This window comes from Protopterus annectens, chromosome 2.part2, assembly GCF_019279795.1.
Source record: "Protopterus annectens isolate FY-2018-M chromosome 2.part2, PAN1.0, whole genome shotgun sequence".
Classification (NCBI taxonomy): domain Eukaryota; kingdom Metazoa; phylum Chordata; order Ceratodontiformes; family Protopteridae; genus Protopterus; species Protopterus annectens.
The window spans coordinates 1080095721-1080118454 of NC_056730.1; the positions used below are offsets into that span (position 1 = coordinate 1080095721).

The 22734-nt window shown below is 38.1% G+C and overlaps 1 protein-coding gene across 1 annotated transcript in view; it reads right to left on the bottom strand.

Annotated features, from left to right (window-relative positions):
* The window catches only part of LOC122795879 (protein FAM166B-like), a 246353-nt gene that overhangs the window by 18624 nt on the left and 204995 nt on the right, over positions 1 to 22734 (bottom strand). Inside the window, exon 4 of the mRNA XM_044064298.1 lies at positions 3068 to 3266. Within this exon, the coding sequence (XP_043920233.1) occupies positions 3068 to 3266 (199 nt within the window). The remainder of the gene's footprint in view (positions 1 to 3067; positions 3267 to 22734) is intronic.

The following is a 22734-nucleotide window of genomic DNA, read 5'->3' on the forward strand; positions in this document are numbered from 1 at the left end:
TTTTTGTCATCCCTTCAGCTCACTGGCTTTCAGGAAGTTGACATTTCATAGTAGAACTGGGAGTAGACCTTGTGTGAGTTTGAATGTAAACATTCAGAAGAGTCATGGCTATTGAGGAGCTGCCTAATATAATGAGGAAGACAGCCAAGATGCTGCAATGAATACAGAATGGGAATATAAGGATCCTTGCAAGCTACAGGTATATATAGCAGCTAAATTCAGATGTCAAAATACTTCCTAGGATCCTCATGACTATGCTGAAAAAGGTTCTGCCCAGCTCAGTATGGGATGCTCAAACCAGTTTTATTTAAGGTAATTCTTCTGCTGATTATTGTAAACAATCATTGAATTTCATAGCGAGAAAGAAAGACAGACTATAAATAGTAGAGCATAAGCTAAAAACATTGGACTTAGAAAAGTGAGACTTCTTATTTCAAGTAGTGAATGAGATAGTCCAAGGACAAATGTTTATGAGTGTTAAGAAGAAGGGAACGCTGTCCAATGTAGTGAGTTTTAGTAGGGGTATAAGGCATGGATGCCCACTGTTGCCACTTTTATTTGTCCTAGTGATGGTGGTGCTGGTGAGCCAGATACATAGGATCAAAGGGGAGATTTGTGAGTGCTGGAGGGATCACAGCTTGACAATGTTTGCAGATGAGTGTGCAATACAGTTGACTAAAGTGGAGGAACAACTATCAGTGGTGTTAGGCATTTTTAGAAAATTTCGGTAAGTTGTCAAGTTTGCAGTATTACCTAAGGTAGTTTGTCATTCTGTCTCGGGTGAAGGGATTTGAAGCAGTTGGGGAATCCCTAATGGTAAGTATACAGCCTACACATTTGGATTTTCTAATTTTTCCAGATTTCAGAAAGAAAAGAAATACAATCACTATAGATGTTATTGATAGGAAGGAGATATTGCTTGATGGATAGAGTCAGAATGTGTGGCTAATTTCAGGTTAAGTACATTTAGTGAGGATGTTGCTCTTCCCTTTAATTTTAAAGCCACGTAAGACATATCTTCATGTCACCAAAGAATGATAAGGCAAAGAATTTGCATCAGTTTGTAACAAAAAATTATGTAGGTGAAAGAGGGTTCAGAATGAGGAAGGACAGATTTATGGCCAGCAGAGGCTTGGATAGGTATGGCATACCAGAATTGGCAAGATCTGTGATAGGGGCTAATGTATCTCCATGCATAAGGAAATCTGAGAAAGATGCTGTTAGACAGATGCAGTAGCGGAAGGCAGTGAAAGGGAAAAGGTAAATATTTGAATTGTACTAAATGAGGAGGAAAACAGAAATGACAGTACAGAAAATAAGGAATGGGTACAAAGCAGAAGATGGAGAGTTAAGGATAATACAGAAGTAAGAATGGAAGACTGAATAAGGATGATGAATGAGACTGAGTTAAAGAAAATGAGAGCTATGCATAAGGTTTAGAGAACTTGTAGAAAAATATACTCTACCAGTAGGACTCCATGTAAGATGACAGGACATTAGTGAAGGAAGTAAAGTAATTCATTGGGATATCAGCTAAGCATTGTGAAGAATAAAGTAACAGATGGTAAGACCTATAAATGCCTAAATAGGAAAAGTAGAAGGGAAAATGTTTCTGTAGCTGAAGAGAGGTTGGGTGACAAGAACAAAGTCTGAGAAGAACCACCATGAGAGATACATGCAGAGACCTAATAGTGGTTTGGGATCATCTGTGGTGCTCAGATGATATTACTATATAGGTGGTGTAGAACCCCAGTAAACCTGTGGAAATGCAGAATGAAGGTGGGTGTGAAATACTACTGATGGGACAGAGTTTGTGCATATGCGGTGGATGTGTGGGACAGTGAAAAAAGCAGATTAGTTTAGGTGGAAATAAGCTGGAAAGAGATTCATAAGGAGAGCTTAGAAGACATATATAAGCTTTATTTGTTTAGGGTCCGTAAAACTAGAGTGCTTTGTCTCTAAAAATAAGTGAACATGTATATTACTTTGAGGGAAAAATAAATAGTCATGCATGGTTAAAAATCCAGTTTTGGAAAACTGATGATTGCAAACAATGAGGATGTATTCTATGGTCAAAGTCAAAGTAAACTTCATTGTCATTTAGACCCACACACGAGTGCAGGCTAAATAAAATTTTGTTGCTTCAAGCTCAATGTGCAGACGAAAAACGTAAAAATATGTCAATATAAATATAAAAACAGAAGTACAAACTCTATATTTGGCATTAACATTGATACAAAAACAGAACCACAGACTCTATATATGACATTAACATTCTATAGCAGCACTTAGTATTAGGCTGAAATATTTCAAAGAAATCTGAGTTATTTCATATCAATGGTAAATTTAAAATGTTTTTAATAGTCTGTCTGAGTCAAATTGGTTAGTTTTTTTGTAGTTACATTTCCTTGATCCCTCAGCTAGGAGATTTCTACTGTTTTGTCTCTCTACTCAGTTTCAGTGATAAAACTTTATGGATAGGGGATTAAATTACCTTGTAAGTTTTAATACTGTCTACTTCCAAACAAAAACTGATCCATTAGGAAAAGCAATAATAATAATAATAATAATAATAATACTATTATGCTAGTGGTCCTAGTGGTTTGGCCAGTGCCAGTCCCTGAAAATGGCTCTACAATGAAATGTCAACGTCCTAAAAGTCGACATTCCAAAAAAATGAAAAAAATGCCCCAAAACACAAAAAAGGCCGACGACTCCTTTTTTTCTTGATTTTTTGCAGGGGTCAAGTCCCTCTGCAACCCAGAATATGGAGGGAAATCCCCCCCCACACCCTAACTTATATATTGCAAGTCCACAGTTGCAACAAGTCGAAGAAGGAAGAAATCTGTGTAAAGAAGTGAATCACTGCTGGCACACAATTAGAAATCTCACTGGCAATGATTTCCTATGAGAGAAAGTATTCGGCTCTATGCCATTTGTCTTTATTTTTTTCTGAAGGCTACTGATGCTTGAACAATTTCCACTCGAGCATGTGTAGGGAAGCCCTTGAAAATATATGAAACACAATGTATTAAAAAGCACAAAAAGTAAATTTTTTATTGAGTACCTGGAACATAACCTGCATAATTTGGCACAATTCCAGTTTCACGTTTATAAATTACTCTGCCTTGTCGATTCTGGGCATAATCTTCCATTCTCCCACATTCTGTCACTGGCCTTTCTCTGCAGATGTCAGACACCAGAGATGTAGAATTATGTAATTGAGCAGATGACATCTGTTGGGGAACTGTTGATGGACGTTTCAGCTAAGGTAATCAGAAACAAAGCAAACATATATTTTACATTTTCAAAAGGATGGGTATCAAAAATGACTGTTTATATTGGATGTTAATGCCACCCCTTTTCCAATTTCTGTCTACTTGTGTCAACACAATTTTTACTTGATCCACTGCAGTTCACTTTTATTTATTTCCAGTTCTCATTTATTTATGCTAATTCAATGCATCTTGAATATAGCATTATCATATGATGCCCCACCCTCCATTGGGTGGTCACTTGAAGTATGTTTTGTCCAAGAAGCATTTTCTAGTATTTTTCTTGCCTTGGCCCAGCTTCTTTGCAGGTGCTGTTATTCTTATTCTTAAGTGAGTAATTTATTTGAAAAATAAATGTAAGTTTTACTTTGCTACCCTTACAATGAATTTAGAAATGTTTTTGTTATTTATATGATTTGTTCAGCCATGCCTTAGTGTACATAAGAAAACTCAGCAATTTTTCCACTTAAAGCCGTCAAGGAAAAGCCTACATTATTTTAGTTATTTCATAAAATGCTTCTTTTCTAGACTTTCAAGAGCTGTAGCTACTAGATAAGACTCCGGACCATATTCTAAAAGACTCAATCGGAGAGTAAATCACTTACTCCAAGAGCAAGTATTTTGGAATCTGGTGTGCAGTGCAAGCCAAAGTAAGTCACTTAACACCTACAACAAGTCTTTCAGAATCAGGGCAGACTTACAGAGAGCAAGCATTTTTGAATTGAGCCCATTGTATAATGCATGATGAAAGGCCACCAGTTAAACTTCACTGCTACTTTCCAACACTGCCTGACCACCTTTGGCTTACCTGACATATTCAATCTTACTATAATTATTGCTGAATGGCACTCATAATCTCTTAACCTACAGTTCATGTATGTAAATGTACGCATAACTATCAATATAAGAAAGGAAATGTCATAAACAGAGCAGATCAATGTAGTTCAGAGCATATGAAGCAGGGTAAGGTAGAGATTTCACAGCTCATTTGCAAACCTTGCAGCAATGCAAACAAGAGCTACAGTGGGTAGAACAAGCACTTGCCTGTTGTGACAAGTTGCCACTGGAACACTGCAAACCAATAAAAAATAAAAAAATAGCATGCTGTACATGTGAGAGATTGGTCAATATGTACCCAGCAAGCTGGACACCTTAATGGTTCCATGAAAGGGATGGAAAGGAAGTACAGGATAGTATGAAAAAAGGGTATAGCAAGCAGAGGAATATACTGCTGGAACACACTAAAGCAAGGTTGGGAGAACGTATGATACATATTTATTTTCTGGAGAAAGACCTCCATTTTATGCATATGGAAAGAGAATGTAAGAGAGAGGAAGTTGAAAGACATGAATGAAAAAAGAGGGGGTGGTAGACAGTGAATGCATTCAAACATACATGGAACAATACACATGAGCAGGGGATGATGTGCATACACAAAGGGGGGGGCATAAAATTCATATAAGCAGACACAGAGAATAGATAAATGGCTGGTGACAGGGTAAGGTGCAGGCAATGTGCCAGCTAGGTAATAGTAACACTACTGGATGTATGGTATCATTATTGATCTGGACTTTGCTGACCTGCAATAGCTAGCGCTGTACAACGTAAAGAGTGCCCCCTTCAAATGATGTGTTCATCTGCCACAGGTACACCTGTTGGAGACATCCATAAATATTATCTCTAGTATTCTGTCCCTGTCATTTGTGTCATTCATGCCCTTCTGAGACCTGATATACATGGTCAGGAAAGCCTCCATCCCCTACAGCTCCCAGTGGACCCTTTTGTGTTAGATTTACCAGCAGTATCTCTGCAAAAGTCTGCCCTACCAATAAACACTTTTGGGATAACCCAGTGTCAAGCATATCTGTTGCCTCCACCAATCACTGATCCTGTCTGATTTTGTCATGTGCTGAATATCCAGCACATGTACTATCACAGTGTACCCACACATCACCTGACAATTAATAAGATTTACTCTGTTCCTACGTATACACATACCCTCCAAAGGCAACAGACTGCAAATGTCAGGCAAGTTCAGGTAAGCTAAGAATGAATTCCTGCTACAGGTTAGCAGGACCCATGAGTGACACCTGTTTGTGAGAGAGGATTCCGATCAGTTTCTATAAGACTGTATGTGGGACACAATGGTCTACAATGTCAATGTCATGAGTGGGAAGAATCCCACAACATTGCAATGTCCGATGCGTGTCAATAACATGATAAGGTAGTCCTTGCAAAAGCACACAATATAGCAGTGAGGAGAAATGCAATTGGGTGAGTCCTTATCCTACTGCAGCCCTCAGAAATTATAAGTCATTCTTGGCATCCCTGTATGGAGATAAAGAGAAAGCAGGTATCTTATTTTGTGAAGTGGACGTGTGTTCTTGGAGATGGCCACTGCCATGTATCTCCCACTGACACTAGCCAGGTTAGTAGCTATATTGTACATGCTATACAGCAACTCTTTCAGATTGATGTCAGGGAGAACACATTGATCACTGCCTATATGCACCACAGGTACATTGGTTGCATAGACTTGGAGGAACATGTAAAAATAACTGTATGTTAATTGTCATCATGCATCCATGTGTCATTTGTATGCATATCACATGGCATCCTGGCTTAGAAGCTGGGCACTGTCTCTTTGTTATTTCATGTACTGTATACTCGTATTATAGACCACTGCTGCAGTAATACTCATGGAGGCAGGGCCCGAGCAACAAGCTGAGGTCAGCAGTTGAAGGTGACCATACCTCTCAACCTGGAAACATCACAAATCTGAACAAAGGCTCATGAAAAGTAGGCACAACTGGCCAAAAATCTGGATGCTGATTAACATAAAATTCAAATACATAATTTTGTAACCCCACTCACTCCGATGGAATTGTGGGATACCAGCTTTCAAATGCATATTGAGGAACAGACAAAAATCTTAAACAACACAAAATATAACTAGAGCAATAGTGTTTTTTATTTATCTAACAAAAGTGCCCAGCCAATAAAGCCAAATAAACAGACAAAATCAGCTTTCTCATATTTCTCGGTCTGCTCCTTTCAGCTGATTTTGTTTGGTTTAGTGTTTTTATTTATATTAACATTTGAACTTGTATCAAACTTTGAACTTGTATAAAACTAAAAAGCAATTTTCTTTTAAAAAAATAAAATTAATTGCTACACTAATATTAAATAATGCAACACCTAAATAGAACAATACTGTTTTATTTATATTAACATTTGAACTTGTATCAAACTTTGATCTTGTATAAAACTAAAATGCAATTTTCTTTTATAAAAATAAAATTAACTGCTACATGAATATTAAATCACACAAAATAAACCAGAACATTACTGGTTTACTTATTTTAACATTTGTATTTGTATAAAACTTCAACTCTTTATTAATTGCTATCTACAGCTTCTCCTGCAGTTGATAAAAATGTGCCTTACCTGTGTGTAAAACTAAAGGGACTAAAACATTTTCACTGCTTGTATCGTGTATCCATATCCATAAAACAGAGCTTCCAGTTTCTCAGTTTTTTATATCTTTTGTTTAGTCAATTCCCACATATTCTTAGTGAAAAAATGTTTCAGGATGAGGACAGCATCTAAAAATGCTGGATTAACTCAGACATGGCCCGGATCATACTGCAGTGGAGGTGCTGCGGTAGCATTGTTGCCTCGCAGTTAGACGTTGCCCATTCAATTCTCAGTTAGAGCGTCTTCTGTGTAGCGACATGCGTGAATGGGCGTTCCTTCATTGAAGGTTGTGCGTTAAGCCCGGCAAGCTAGTATGTAAAAATCTACTGCCAATCATTAGCGGACCGGAGTTCCGCTGTGGTGACCCCTAACTGGGAAAAGCCGAAAGACACAAACAAACTCAGACAAGGCCCGCTGTAATGTAATTGTAGTAAGCTTTGTACAGCTTCAAATTTGTGGTTAGGAAAAATGTGACTGTAGTACATGAAGATGGGAACATGGAAGCAATACAAACATGGTTGAAAAAATCATGTAATTAGCAATCTGCTATACAGCTGAAAGATAAGTCTACACAGATAAAGTGATCTGTTAAATACAGCAACTGTCAGCAATGAAAACTTTTAAAACAAGGATGAGCTAAAACATGGTATTACCTGGCTGGATTTCAGAAATGTTAGTGACACTGTTCTTCATGAAAAGCTACTGACCAATCTAGGTTTTGGCTATAATTCGTGAATCAAAAATCAGCCAGACGGATGAACAAGTCAGTCTCAAGTCCAGCTCTACAAAATTCATAGCAACCTATAAAACAACCTTCAGTGCAAACAAAATGGAGCATGTTGATAAAAGGCAAGAAACTGTGTGGTGGAGTAGGCATGTGGTGAGTAGTATGACAAGGGACTTTGGGGAAGTGACCAAGGGTGAAAACAGCAATGTCTGAAACAGGAGTTGTAATAATTTCCATATACATTACAGAAAGTTTAGCACAAAATAATATTCTGGAGGTAGTAACAGAAGCTAAAGAAATCAGGGACCTTAATGTCACCATCATAGATACAAAAGCAATGTCCAGAGGCTCTTGAAAAAAAATAAGCATGGTTTGTAAGACTAAGGGCCGGATTCACGAAACCTCCGTGTAAGACTTAATATGTCTTACTCGGAGGCTGCAGTTGAATGATATGACATCAGAGTGCCATGAATATTCATGAGGGCACGCTGAGTCATCCGTAACTCTTACATGGACTGAGTAGGCAAGCAGGGGGGTGTGTCCGATTGCGGAGCAGTCTAAAAGCCCACGCCCCTGCAAGGTTTTAAAAAGCATAATGTCAACAGACATGAGCGAGTCCGCTCAAATGTACATGCACCCAACACCACACTCCCTGACACTGTAAACCCCCATCAGAGTTATAAAATGGAAAAAATTTTTTTTTTTTTAAATCCATGATATAGCTGCGCATATTATATACTACATGGTGGTAATTGCTGTTTAGCACTGCTTTATATTGCTTAACACATGGCATTCATGCCTTAGGTGGTACTGCAGGGCTGCCTATGTCGGATGCACATACTACACTCCCTGCACATGTTTGGAAGCAGGTAGTATCAACTTAGGCATCCCTTTTACTTTATGTGCGAGTCGGAGAGGGGGGTGTCATTTCCAGAGTTCCTACTGAGCCAGTGTATGTGCTATGCGTTGCCTCTTTGCCAAGGCCAAAGCGTACTGGGCACGCCTCCTTCTGCCTACTGGGGCAGGCTCAGGTTGTTCCTCCTCTGAGTCATGCTCTGCCTGTGATGGCCTTGGCAATGGTGGGGGGCTGTTTGGCCCAGGCTTATGCTGGTCCTGCTGCAGCTGTTTTCATAGGATCATATTATGTAGCATAGCACATACCATGACAATTTGGGTACATGTAGTTGGTGAGTACTGCAAGGCTCCACCAGATGTATCCATGCACCAGAACCGTGACTTGGGCAGCCCAAACACACACTCGATTACATTACATGTTTGTGCGTGTGCCTCATTATGGTGTTCCTGTTCAGGTGTGTGTGCATTTCTGATGGGTGTCATCAGCCACGGCTCCAGTGCATAGCCAGCATCCCCCACTAGGTGACCATGTGGGATGTCCCCATTGGCAAATGTCTGGTACAGCTGCGTCGGATGCCAGATATGGGAATCATGGTAGCTTCCAGGGCAGCCTGCACACACATTCAGTATTATGCAATGGGCATCACACACGACCTGGCAGTTGATGGAGGGGAAGCCCTTGTGGTTGAAGTAGACCCTACCCCGCTCGCCGGCTGGTGCTTTGATGTGTATGTGCATGCAGTCTCTTGCACCCACTACCTCAGGGTATTCTGCTATTTGCTGGAAGATATGCATATTGCTGGCCAATACCTCATGGGAATTGGGGAAATATACATGATCACCGACATGTGCTGACATGGCACCCAGGAACTGGTGTAGTACCCTGGATGCTGATGCCTGTGATATCCCCATCATATCACCAGTTGGTCTCTGGAAGGTACCTGTTGCTAATATTCTTAGGCCAACACATACCTTGGTTTCCACTGGGATGGGTTCCCCTCTGTTGGTTCTGTGTGTGAGGTGTGGCCTGCATAGCTCAACAATTTGCTGCAGGAGGTCTCTGTCCACTCTATAGTGCTCCACTATCTCAAGCTCATGTAGCTCCTGGTAGGTTACCCTGGGCCTGTACACTCTTCTCCGTCTCCTCACTGTGGGTTGTCCAGCAGCATTTCCATTGTCACCACCCTCAGCATGTTGCATATGTCACCTTATAATAGCAATGGAAGCCCCTAACATTTCTTTGTCTCAGTAAAGCTTTTTCCGTTTTCACTTCTATTAGCTTACTGCAGTGTCTGTTGTGAGAAACATAATGGACTGTTGTTGGCAGAGTTTTAAGTGCTAGGCTGGGCTGGGTTAGTGTACTGCCTGTGTAATTGCCTGCTTCTGATTGTTTTCACCTGCTAGCTCTGCTAGTACTCCCTGGTAGCTTCCTACTATTTGTTGTGCTTCATTTTTCCTTTCTGTTTCCTCAGGGGGGAGCGCCACGCACACAAGCGCAAACACGCGCACAGCAGCTAACACGCATGCACACATGCTTACACGGACTAAAACTTGCTTATTCTGGTTAAAACACATGCACACCAGTGCAAACGGGCTTGCAACTCTTTACACAGCCTTATTCATGCTTACTCTGGCTTAAACGCGCGCAATCACGCTTACACATGCGCACTCTGTCTTACTCAGGTTTACATGCGCGCATGCAAATCAGCAAGAATCTTTGGTGTTATCCACAGTATACACCTTCCATTTCTTGGCTTTCCCTAGCCTACCTGTTGACACACCTCTTTTCATGATGTCTAACTGACAGTGGACACATGCCACTCTGCTCCAATGAGCTTCACTTCTTTCATACATACCCCCCTCATGATGTCACTTATCTTCTACTCTGTTACTCCCCATATCCTACTCCTACACTCCACTGACTGTGCTCATTTGCTATGTAAACTAGCGATTCACTATCCTAACACTCATTTACATAGGATTGCCTACTAATGCTTGGTTACATGTCTTAGACTGAGCTTCCCCACTTAGCAACCTCTACTCGGTGGCCATGTTGTCTTCAGCCTGCCATTCCCTTGCATTGTACATTAACAATTTCAATAAAATCCACATTTGTGGGTTATAATTTTTAGTATTCTTGGTTTTAGAGCGCAGCCCGTTTGCGCAGCACTGCGCTATGCTTAAACATCGGAAATTGGCGAAAAAACAAAATTATTTTTATTTTAATTTTGCATCAGGGAACATTTCCAATGGCCATATATTTGGCCATTGGCATGCTTCCTGCACTGGATGCAACCTTTATTTGGAGCTGTCACGGCTCCATTTTGCTATTTGCAGAATGGTACTCAGTTGTCAACTGAGTACATTTCTGCAAATAACACTGCTCTTACTAGGATAGGTTTGGGTTTCTTGAATCGCAAATCTACCTCATTTGCATGCCTTTTGCCTGCAATTGAGGTGATTTGCATGTCTCAGCCCTGTCTGTGTAAGAGCCATTTTAGGAGCCCTCTTACACGCCCCTACAGGCTGTTCCTGGATCGCTCGTCAGACATGATGGCTGCATGGAGTCTTACTCTACTCTTAGACTCCGTGCAAGCCATCGTGAATCCAGCCCTAAGTCTTCCACTGAACAGTTCATACAGCACTAAAGACTGGTCATCAAAATGGCATTTCTAGAACCTACTCCAAAAATAGCAGTATTTAATGTGTTTTGCCACAAAATGTGTTCGCTGACCCTGCAATACAACATAAAATACATAAACATCAGACATGCATTACATTTCATGTTGTGTCACACTGACACACAGGTTACTACCCCAGAAATGAGGGAGATGGACAGCCACTTTTGTCAGATGATTTCACAAAAATAAACTGGGAGATGGGATGTGCTTCTATGCTATATTGTTTTCAAACAATTAAAAGGACGACACATTTCTAACTAGTCCTCTTAACAAAGCACATATGTAACAACTACCATATTGTCTTAATATCACCATAAAATGTCAGAAGATAATTGATATGAATTAATACTACAATAAACTCCAATTTGCATAGGACCACTACGTAATTTATTGCAGGCAAACAGTATAACATATTTAAAAACAGACAGAATATAATGACTGACATTTTATGGAGGTATAGATTACTGCATATTTTATTGAGTAAAGAATTAAGTGATAAACTACAGCCTACAACAGAACTCATCGCGTTGATGCAACATCCTCTTTGGTTGGCTGCCACAGTGCTGCAAGTCATGAGTGGGCTGCACCTATAAAGAACTCTTTTTTTTAAATCTCTCATCTGAATCTCCGTTAGGCAGTCAGGCACTGCCTCACTAAGCTGATGTTATCAAGCATGCCCATGCACGTTGATGACTTTGCAGGACATGCTGCTGATACATGATGTTGTCAGCCATAACTAAAAATTGTAAATACAAAAAAATCTGGATTTGAAGGGCCACTCAGGAATTTGTGGCACCCCATTATTTTGCCCTCAAAACCAGCAAATTCCAAGGAATGTGGTATGGTTTAGAGGTATGAAGGTGACAGTGTGGCCTCCTCTAAAATTGCTGCCCTAGAGGATGCACACCATGTTGGGCTCACCATTCCAGTCAAACAGAGCTCTCTGTGATTGGCAGCATTGATACTGCTACCTCTGTGTTTGAAGTGACAGATCAGTGCACTGCATCTGATTCATGGATACTCATGGTATGGTAGATCATCAGTAGTTCAAGGTGCTGGACCCTGCTACAGCCATCCTCAGATGTACATCAGCTCATAAGTTTCAGTCAACAGATTGCAATATTCTAATCCAGGTACAGTCTGTAGTCACATATGCTGGCATGCAGATGACTGGAGTTCTGTAAGGCCTCCAGAACTTTCTCACCCAGTGCTCACAAAACTTCCAGAAGACAATGGAATCTATGGTGGTGCACACTGCATTCACGGGCACCTCCATACAGATTTTAGCTAATGCCATCACATGCACCTTATATCTCAGGATTGACTGTGGCTGGAAGGCATGTCCATACTGGTAGTGGACACTTAGGCTGACCATTCCAGGTAACCAAGTCTGCTCTTGCAGTAGTGAAGTTATTACCATACTCCTCCTCATGCTGAAGGACAGCACAGTGCAGAACCACTCAGGGTGGAGTATCTCATGCGTGTCCTCCTACATCTCATGTTCCACCAGTTCTACTGTGTCTGCATCCGGGAGGTCATCTAGGCCCACTATATCCATGCATCACAGGGTGCCTCACTGCATTGACCCACAGTACCTGATGAATATATTTCAGTGACCACATTACATGGGCCTACAGTGACTTCCGCACCTAGTCAGCAGAGGGAACCATCTATGACATTTTTACCCCCCCCCCCATAACCTACGTCTCAGCCTCCACTGACCACTGTCCCCATACCTCTAGGTTTTGGAACAAACCATGTGTCTGTGTGCTCATAAGCACCTGTACAAATGATAACAGCTATGTCCCACACCACCCTTTTTCTTGTGTGGTGTAAATAAAAATGTCAAATGCACAGTGTCTAACAACTATTCACTTCTTAGCACAGCCCATACAGAACACCGCTTGTTTCATACTGTCCTTTGCGAAAGTACGCTGCCACTGTGCATATGTCTGTGATGTGATGTAATGTGCATGACTCTGTATGGGGGTGTGGTGTAGCTGCTACTTGCTATTCCTAGCCATCAGTGCCATTGCTGGATGTTGTACTGAAGGTTGCAATGAGTCCTGCTGCTGTGGGTTTGAAGGATCCTGGTAATGATGGCTGGGCTACTTGTTTCCATAGGATTGTATTGCATAGCATGCAGCATGTAGCATGCTGCAAACAGCTTGTGGGATGTGCTGGGGCATACCGCAGTGCCACCCAGTCATGTCTAGGCAGCAGAACTGGAATGTTAGCAGGCAAAACACATAATCTGCTGTGTTCATGGCTTGGACATGGACAATGGAATATTGAGGTTAGAACATGCTTTGTGATTCTGTATAGGCACCAGTGTACCCGCACTTACCTACCATGTGGCCCTAAGTGATGTTACTATGTTACCAGTGGTGATAGATATGACATTTGTACCACCTACAGAAATCATGGGCACTGCCAGCACCTTGTGAAGAATCATCAAATAAGAGCTATGTTCCACATTACCAGGCACTTAATAGAATGGTAGTCATTCCTTGTGATGCAACACTCTCCATGGATAACAGATGGTCTTTTTATTGCTATATGGCTGTGGTCTGTAGCTACAAGGACTTCAGGGAGATGAAAAACATCATGAAATCCAATCATAGTGGTGCCAGTCTCTCCTGCCATGTTGGGGAAACAGATGTCCTGAACCATGTATGTCAGCAATTTATTGAAAATGTCTTTAATATTCTGCATGCCTGTGATATATCCAATGCATCCTCAGTTTGCCTCTGGAAGGTTCCTGTAGCTAAAATGGTAACAGTTACACATACCTCAGTATCTGCTGGTATAAGAAATCCACACATTCCTCTCATTCCAGTGTGTGGGCATTCCAGTCAGACAACATCCCTATCATGTCTTTGTCTACTTGAAGGCAGGCCTGGGATTGTCTCATTTCAGTGTGTGGGCATCCATGTCAGCCAACATCCATATCATAACTTTGTTTACTTAAAGGCAGTCCTGGGATTGCTGGTCCATCAGTTGGTATGATGTTTGCCTTTACTCGTACCACGTGTGCTGGTGCAGCCTGATGCTGTGTTGTGCTCCCAGCAGAATGTTAGAGATGCTGGAATGGTTCTGGCACACAATAATGGTATAAATAACATTAGAGAGATTATAGAAAGAAATTGGGATTTATTTAACCACAGTGACAGTACATCTGGTAAATTTGGACATGCACCTAAGTTAATTTATAGGAGGGTGAAGTATTGGAGAAAAGAAAAATAAACAATGATTCCCACAGTAATGATCTGTTGAGGAAGAAAGGAATGTGTAAATGTGGGTTTTGCAATCAATGCACTCACATCTTCAAAGTTAGTTCAGTTTCAATTAAATAACTAGATACCTAATTTGATTGATAGTATCATATTTTAAATAAAACTTTTACAACAATAACTGGTATCTTGGTCCCTCAGAAATTCAACTAATTGGTTCAATTTGGAGTTTTTACTTGGAGCAATTGATTGAACTATTGTATTATTTAGTGTATTTCTGTGAGTGTTCTTATTACCAATGTGATGGTGGCACTGTTGAACAAGCAGTCGAGTTCTAGATCCAGTGAGATAACCCAGTTAACACAATCAGTGGGTTAACTCATAAAGTTGTTAAAACAGTTAACCTATGGTGGTGAACAGTATTGTACAAAAAAGCAACAAAGCAGTTTATAAACTTTTGGGATTTTAATGGATTCTGAGTGGTATAATGGAGTGAAAGACAATCTTATTACCAGAGAACAATGTTCACCTTTACAGGATGATACCAGTTTGCAAAACACTAGCACCCCATGTAGAAACAAGGAGGGCATATCTGTAAATGCTTTGTTACAAGAAACACTTTCCCTTGCACAATGACAACACCCCAACATGGTTCTTTTTCATCTCAATTGGTAGCATTTGAGAAGAAATTACAAAAATATCAAAATTTACAGGTGGAGAATTTGTATTTTCAAGAGTATATAAAATGGAATCATTTCATAAGGGTCTATAGATCTGGAAGTATCTGAATCATTTACAAAATGGATCAGAACTTCACTGTGACCTTTTACAAAAGTTTGACCAGCATAGATGTGAATTTATAAGTTTATTGATACAACATAACAGAAATGAGATGGACAGATTGACTAGGGATATTACAGAACTGGATAAAATGATGAAATTAGATCTTACGTTTCATATTAAAAAGGATGAATACACAGCTCATTTTAATTGTATAGAAAAATTACAACAAAGAACAACAGGAAAAATAGTAAGTTAGAATGTGACAGGAATGATTATCTTAATATCACAGTATATTTTTCCTATTAAAATTAATTTATAATAGACCACACTGAGAATAAAACTGAAAAAGAGAATTCAGGACATGAAGATGAAGAAAATTTACTTCAGCTGGATGATCATTTACAGACCCCTCCAAAAAACATTCAGAGAGACTCATGAATCAATCCCAGAATGGATACCAACAGAAATTTGTGACTGGCAACACATTTGCAGGGAACAATCATTGAGGGAAGCAGAATTTTAAAAGTAATCATGGGAGGGGACAAGGACACAACCACAAGAATTAAGTTTTGACAATTTTGAATTTTTTCCCTGAGATGCCTTGTATTAAAAGAAGCTGTTGAGCTCACTGACTATTTATGAGGCATATTTTAGTTTATTCACATGGGGTTTCACAAATGTATCTCCCGCATCACTGCATATAGGTAGGTTATTGGTGGATTTGAAAATGATCATATGCAAGTTACATTCATTTTTTAATAACAAAAAGGTATAATTTAATGGGAATTAAACAATCTTATGACACAGAAGTACTTTTAAATCATTATTACACCCCATGTTACAATGTTTTGAAAGGAAATGCGAACAAGAGATTACACAAGCATGTATTAAATGGAAATCGAAATTTGATTATGAACTACATCTTGAGGAATTAGCATTTTTGAAACAATTAATGAATGATAAACATATTAGAAGTATGAGACCAGACAGGGGAGGTGGCTTGTCATAATGGACAGTATTGACTATATTTCAAAAATGTCAAATTTATTGCACGATGACCACGCTTATAACTTAGAATCTCTCAATGAAATTAATATAGCATACAAAAAGTTACAGATTTTATTGTATGATATGTATGGAAAAAGCCAAATATCTGTTGAGTTGCATAAATATTTACTGGTAAAAAACAATAATCCCAGTAATTTTCAGAGTACTGAAAATCCTTAAGTCCATAATAGACCCTTCTTTTCATCCAATAGTTAATGCAATCGGGTCCGTCATTAAATCCTTCACTTTATATATATATATATAGAACATAAATTGAAGGAGTTTACTAAGGCTTGTATGTACCTTTTTAAAGATTCTTGGTGCTTTGTAGCCAATTTAAATAATTACTTGTATAATGATCATGTAATTCTAGTTACAATCGATGTGATTGACCGCTTTACTGCAGTTCACACCAGCTTTGAGTGCATTGGTTTGCTGTAGTTTGATTAGAATGTACTTTTCTTTCTGGATTGAATATTACCATAATGTATACATTTATGGAGATAGTGTTGAAACATAACTACAATATTTTTCAGGGTGAATATTACCATTAAAAACTGGTATTGCAATGGGAGCAGCATGCACTCCCACATTTGCAATTATTATTATGTATTATTGGGAAAAAATCTTATTTATTTAACTCTGATTATAGGAAACACATTATTTGTTACACTAGATTTCTGGATGATATATTTTTATTATGCATAAGTACCTGTGAAATGTTGGATTTTTTTCAAATACATTAATAATACTTAATTTTTAAAATTTACTTATAATTTCTCCTTTAATGAAACTAACTACCTGGATGTTTTAATTACCGAGAACAATTTAGATGGCAGGTTTATATCTAATATATGTAGAAAACAAACTTTTTTCCAATAGTTATTAAACCACAAACAAACAAAAGAAAACTTATAAAGAACCACCAAGGCTAGTAAAGAAGACCAAAACTTTTATTGTAAAACACTCTCCAGTGCCTCGGCCAAAAGGCCTTTCAAGAAGGGATGTGTTGCCATCTGCCACATCTTATTAAGTCATTACTCTATGCGGAATTACTCCATATTCATAGATTTTGTAATGATGAAAAGGTACTTTGGGGAGAATTTTTAAGAACTTGTATATAATTTAAACAGAGAGGTTATGAAGTTCAGGATATTTAAAAAAGCACTTAGTAATTTGCTAAAAGACCGACCATTCCAAAATAAGAGATTTAATTTTTCTAGAAGGTATAGCAAATTGCATGAGGAAAATAAGCTATATTTTGCTATAGTATATACTGTTCTTTCTGAGGAAGTCTCTAATATTATTGGGAATTTTTTGTTGAAAGATAAAGATTTAATTCAGCTTCTACCTAGAGGACCATCCTTTTCTTATAAGAGGGGACGAAATATAAAAATGTTTTAATTTTTAACTCTTGAAAGGTCTTTTGGCTGAGATACTGGAGAATGTTTTACAACAAAAGTTTGGATCTTCTTTTTTTCCAATAGGTATCTACATTTTCAAAGCAACTATCCATTTTACCATAGTCAGGGCCTTGTCAAAAGTCAGATGATATGGCTGGATTGTATGATCTGTAATGATTCAATATTTGTGGCAGAACTGGACAAACTTAATAAGATGTTTTTAAAATGAGGTTATCAGATGGATATGATTCAAATTTAGCTGGAGAAATTTGTATGGAATGGACTGATAGAATATATATCCTAATATTTGTAATAGGATTACAAAATTTGAAATATAACAGGGATTCAACAGATATGTCAGAGGCAATGATTCTAACATACAATAAAGGTATAAATAAAATTAGAGAGATTATAGAAAAAAACTTGTGGTTTATTTATCACAGTTACAGTATATCTAGTAAATTTGGATGTGGACCAAAGTTTATTTATAAGAGGGTGGGCAATATAAAATGACTACTGTAGAAAAGAAAAACAAATAATGATTATGATAGCATTGATCTGGCAAGAAAGAAAGGAATGTGTAAGTATGTGTTTTGCAATCAATGCGTCCACATCTTAGAAGTTGGTTCTGTTCAATTAAATAATTACAAATCTAATGTGAGTGATATTTTTATTTTTTTAAATGCATCTTTTAAAACTGTCACTTTGGTCTCTCGATAATTGAACTGATTGGCTCAATTCACAATTTTTACTTGGATTAGTTGATTGAATGATTAGATTATCTAGTAACCCCTGAGACATACTGTTAATAATATCCCCGAAGCTCAGCATCTAAGACTTACAAGAATTTGCAATAATGATACCAATTTTTGTTAACAAGCAGACATGTTAGATCTCTGTTTTACAAGAAGAGAGTATGATATGAATTCCATACAAGTCGGATTTGCCTGCTCAAACAGTTAGACAAACTGAATTACTGAAATATAAAGACATGCAAATGATGGGCCATGGATGTGATAAACTCAGATTGGTGACTACATTTGGAAGCAATGCTTTCAAAATAAACATAGGTTTTGGCACTCGCTCATCAATAATTCTTTTTTAACACTATTTTAGATGAAAAATATAATTATAGTTACAAAAGAGTCAGGAATTTAGGTGAACATCATAGCTGGTTTAAAAACATAAAAATTCCCATTCATTCCCCTTCATTTACAAAAAGTATTAGGTGAACCACCTCATGGATGTACTGTATGTGGACACTGTACTTATATAGTAGCAAAGTGTGGTGGCTATCACCAAGCTAGTATGCCAAAGTCATGTAAGATCAGAGCCATAGCTGGCTCATTTACCACCTGGTGTTGCACCTCAGCCTGGTGCCCCTCAATACTAGGTTGAGGAGCAAAAAAAAAAAACATTCCCTTCTTCAGTCTAGTGCTCTGGACATGTACCAGGTCCTAACACCCTACCCTACCCTCTAACACTCTGCATGAGAGCAACAGAAAAGGTGTATTCTCTGATCCAATGCTGCTTCTCATCTAAGGAGTAGCACCAGGTTCTAAAGTCCACCACCTCTCCTCCTAGTCTCACATTATGTGAGGAGCGATAAATTGAAAAAAAAAGCAGATCTGTTGATTGTGCCCCCTGACACATTGCACTCAGGATGGCTGCTCCCTTTGCCCCATCCTATCTATGTTTCTGTGTAAAAGTGATATAAAATAATGAGAATAGTGGAATATTGTTTTTGTAAACAGAACTGTTACAAATACTGTAAACATCGTGTAAACTCATGTTGTTAATAGAACTAATACTTTAAAGCAGATATATGGTGTATTAGATAGGAAGGTACCTGCAAGATTGTGTTAATGAATGCAGATATCCAGTAAAACATGTATATGAAGTATGGATGCAACCTACCCAATCTAGAGAAGTTGGCTTCTCATGAAGGATGATCCTGGACCTAGAAGAGTGGTTCTAGGGGAAGTGATGCAGAAAGAAGAGGCCTTTTGGAAGGGACTTCAAAAAACTAGATGTTTTTTCAACTAAAGGGAATCCAGAAAGAGGAAAGCTATTGAAAAGCATATATGGACTTGTTTATGCATGACTACATTCCCTTTTTATAAGACTAAAAGAGAAATGAAAGTTACATTTTTGTTCACCTGCTTATTTAAAAAGTAATTGCACCACTGTTTTATTTGTATTCTAATAAACTAGGTTTATTTTATAAACTGGTGGACTGTGCTCATTTCTTTATACCACATTGGTGCTGAATGTCAACAATTTCTGGCATACCTTTTATGCTGAAATTCCTTTCATTATGCCTTCCACTGCTGGTAGTAAAAATACTTGTTTGACCTCACTTTTCCACCTGCAGAAACAGTGTTGTGAGGTGTGTGCTGTGAACAAACTTGTTTAAACAAATCCACGTCACCTGAAGGAAAAACAGCCATGTGGTATGTGTGTTTCGGGGTGTGCACCTGTATTTGCCTTTTTACCAACATAGCAACTGTCAAGAAACTCCTATTACTGCTGCAGCTCAGGGAATGGTGTTAGCTGCCAAAGCCATAGCAATGCAGAAGACAGTTCAACCAACAAAACAGCTGACCATGGAGGAAAACCTTGAAGTGTACATGGTGGCTTTCTAGTGGTGCATCCATCAGGAAGGATGGGGCTGCAGTGACTGTACTAGAATTCTATCAGTCCATTTGACTATGAAACCTTTAAATGCCTTCATAAACATAATAAGGACTGACTACTAGGACTATGAAAAGAGTAAATTGATATCTGGAATTTTATCCCAAACAAAACAGTACAATCTCAGTTATGTGACTTAAAAGCATGCATTTAGATTCAGTGAGTCAAAATATTAAAAGTAAAATGATAGAAACATTAACCCTTGCAGTAGGCCATTTGCCTGCTTCTTTATGGATGTGAGTATTTCACAGTGATCCTAAGGACTCTGAAAATTTTGTTGTACTAGTTGATAGCTTGTTATACAATGAAACTATATTTTAATATTAAACAGCAAAGACCCATAATAAAGAATATGTCAAATTTTGATAACAGAAAATATCAATTGTAAACATACTCTCTTTTAGAAAAGAAACAAGACATTGAGGGTGGAGACTAGATGGCCAACTGAGAGCAGTGAATTTTGAGAGCTCCATAAACTAGTATAATAATATAGGAAAATGTTATTATTTTCAAGTTTAAAACATCAGAAATCTATAGATAAACTACTAAACTACATAAATATCAATTTTGGTGGAGATATACAAAAATTTTCCTGTCAAGTAACTTGGAGATATATTGAGTCACTGAATATGAACAACTCAAGGAATCCTCATCCAGATGCTGCTTTGAAAAAAGAACTGCAACTGCATCTACCTTATAGTAACTATCTTTGAAGATGGATGATTTTAAAAATGACTTAGAAAACCTCAAATTAAATTCTTAAAAACAGACTAATGCTCTTAAGGAACTATTACAGCAACACCGTACAAAAATAACAAATATAGAGACTTCTCTAAATGACATTGAAGGGAGACTCATAGAGGAAGAATTCCAAAAAGAATTTCTGCTTAAACAAAATACATGGCTGCTTAACAAAATAGATGACTTAGAAAACAGGGAAAGGAGAAACATAAGGATCTTTGGTCTTCCTGAAAACACTGAAGGAGAAGACATTATTTCATTCTTAACAACCTGGATTCCTGAATTTTTAGACCTGAAAGAGGGACTTTCATTTGGAATTGTAAAGGAGCATAGAGCACTGAGGAAACCTACTTCTGACTCAATAAATACTCCACCTAGATCCATAGTTATAAAATTTCTTTCATTTCTGGACAATGAACTAATATTAAAATCTGCTTGGAGAAAATAACCCTTAAAATACAATCAAAGTCTGATAAGGTTTGACAATGATTATTCTTCCAGAATACTAGAACAAAGGAAAAAAGTCTGGCCAATAATAAAACTTTTGAAACACAACAACATTGAAGCACAGCTGGCCTTTCCAGCCAAGATAAAAATACTTTTTGCCAATGAGATGAGAACCTTTAATAACTTAGAAGAAGCTACAATATTCATCAAAAACAACAACATAGCATCTATCCCAGTAGAAATGGAATGGATGGCCCCTACTCTTAAAAGAATAAAAGAAACAAATCCTTGGACTGATGCCCAAAAGAAGAAACAAAAAACTGATTCCAAGATAGCTGTCCCAAAAAATAACTCTTAAAACTACATCTCTCAAAGTATCAACTGATATGGTACATCACTTGGCATCTGTTTTATTTAAAAAAAGGAGGGTTTCTTAAACAACTGAGAAACAGTAATGATTTATTCGGAATGTTCAGAGTCCAATAATTCTTCACAAACAAAGGTAGGTCAAGATGTGTTACTATTTACATTATATATAAGCCAAACAAAGCAACATATAATACAAACATAAAAGTTTCTATTCCCCTACTTGAACTCAATGAATACTTATCTTGTTCATTTTTCATTGTTTTTACTTATAATAATTTAAGTAATTAATTAACTAATTCAACAAGGTACCATTCATCAGAGTTCAGACTCAAATGTAACAAATTAACATCATATATAATAGCAGTAACAGTAGAGTGTTTTGAAAAAAAAATGCTGTCATTCAGTTAAAGTATGATTTCGAAATGTCATGTATATCCTGGTTAAATAATAGTAGCAAGCTCTTAGTACAAATGTCATCATTATTCTAAATATAGTTAGGTGCTTTTCTGTTAAACCCCTACCAGTTCTCTCTGCTGTATTGTGACGGTGTTTCTGTACTGGACACAAGTGTCAGGGTGAGAAGTACATGTATGCAAGTGACAAACAAGTTTCTATCTAATGGAAAAGAATGTAAGTCACAGATCTGTGCATTCATGAAGGCAGGTTTGTTGTGTATTGCCACACATCAAGGAACCATTAAACCCCTATCAGTTCGCGGTGCAGTTTTTTGCCGGAGTTTCAGTAGCAGCACAACTGTCAGGGTGAGAAGTACATGCGTGCAACTGACAAACAACTTTCCATGTAATGGAAAAGTATGTAAGTCACAGATGTGTGCATTCATGAAGGGAGGTTTGATGTGTTGTGGCACGCATCAAGGCGACAGACAACAGATGTAGCACACTACTGTTGGAAAGACAGTCACACAGTTGAAAGTATTCCGTTTTTGCAGGTCGTGTTTCACTGGCAGCTTACAAAAACTTTACCAGAGTACACCAGCTGCCC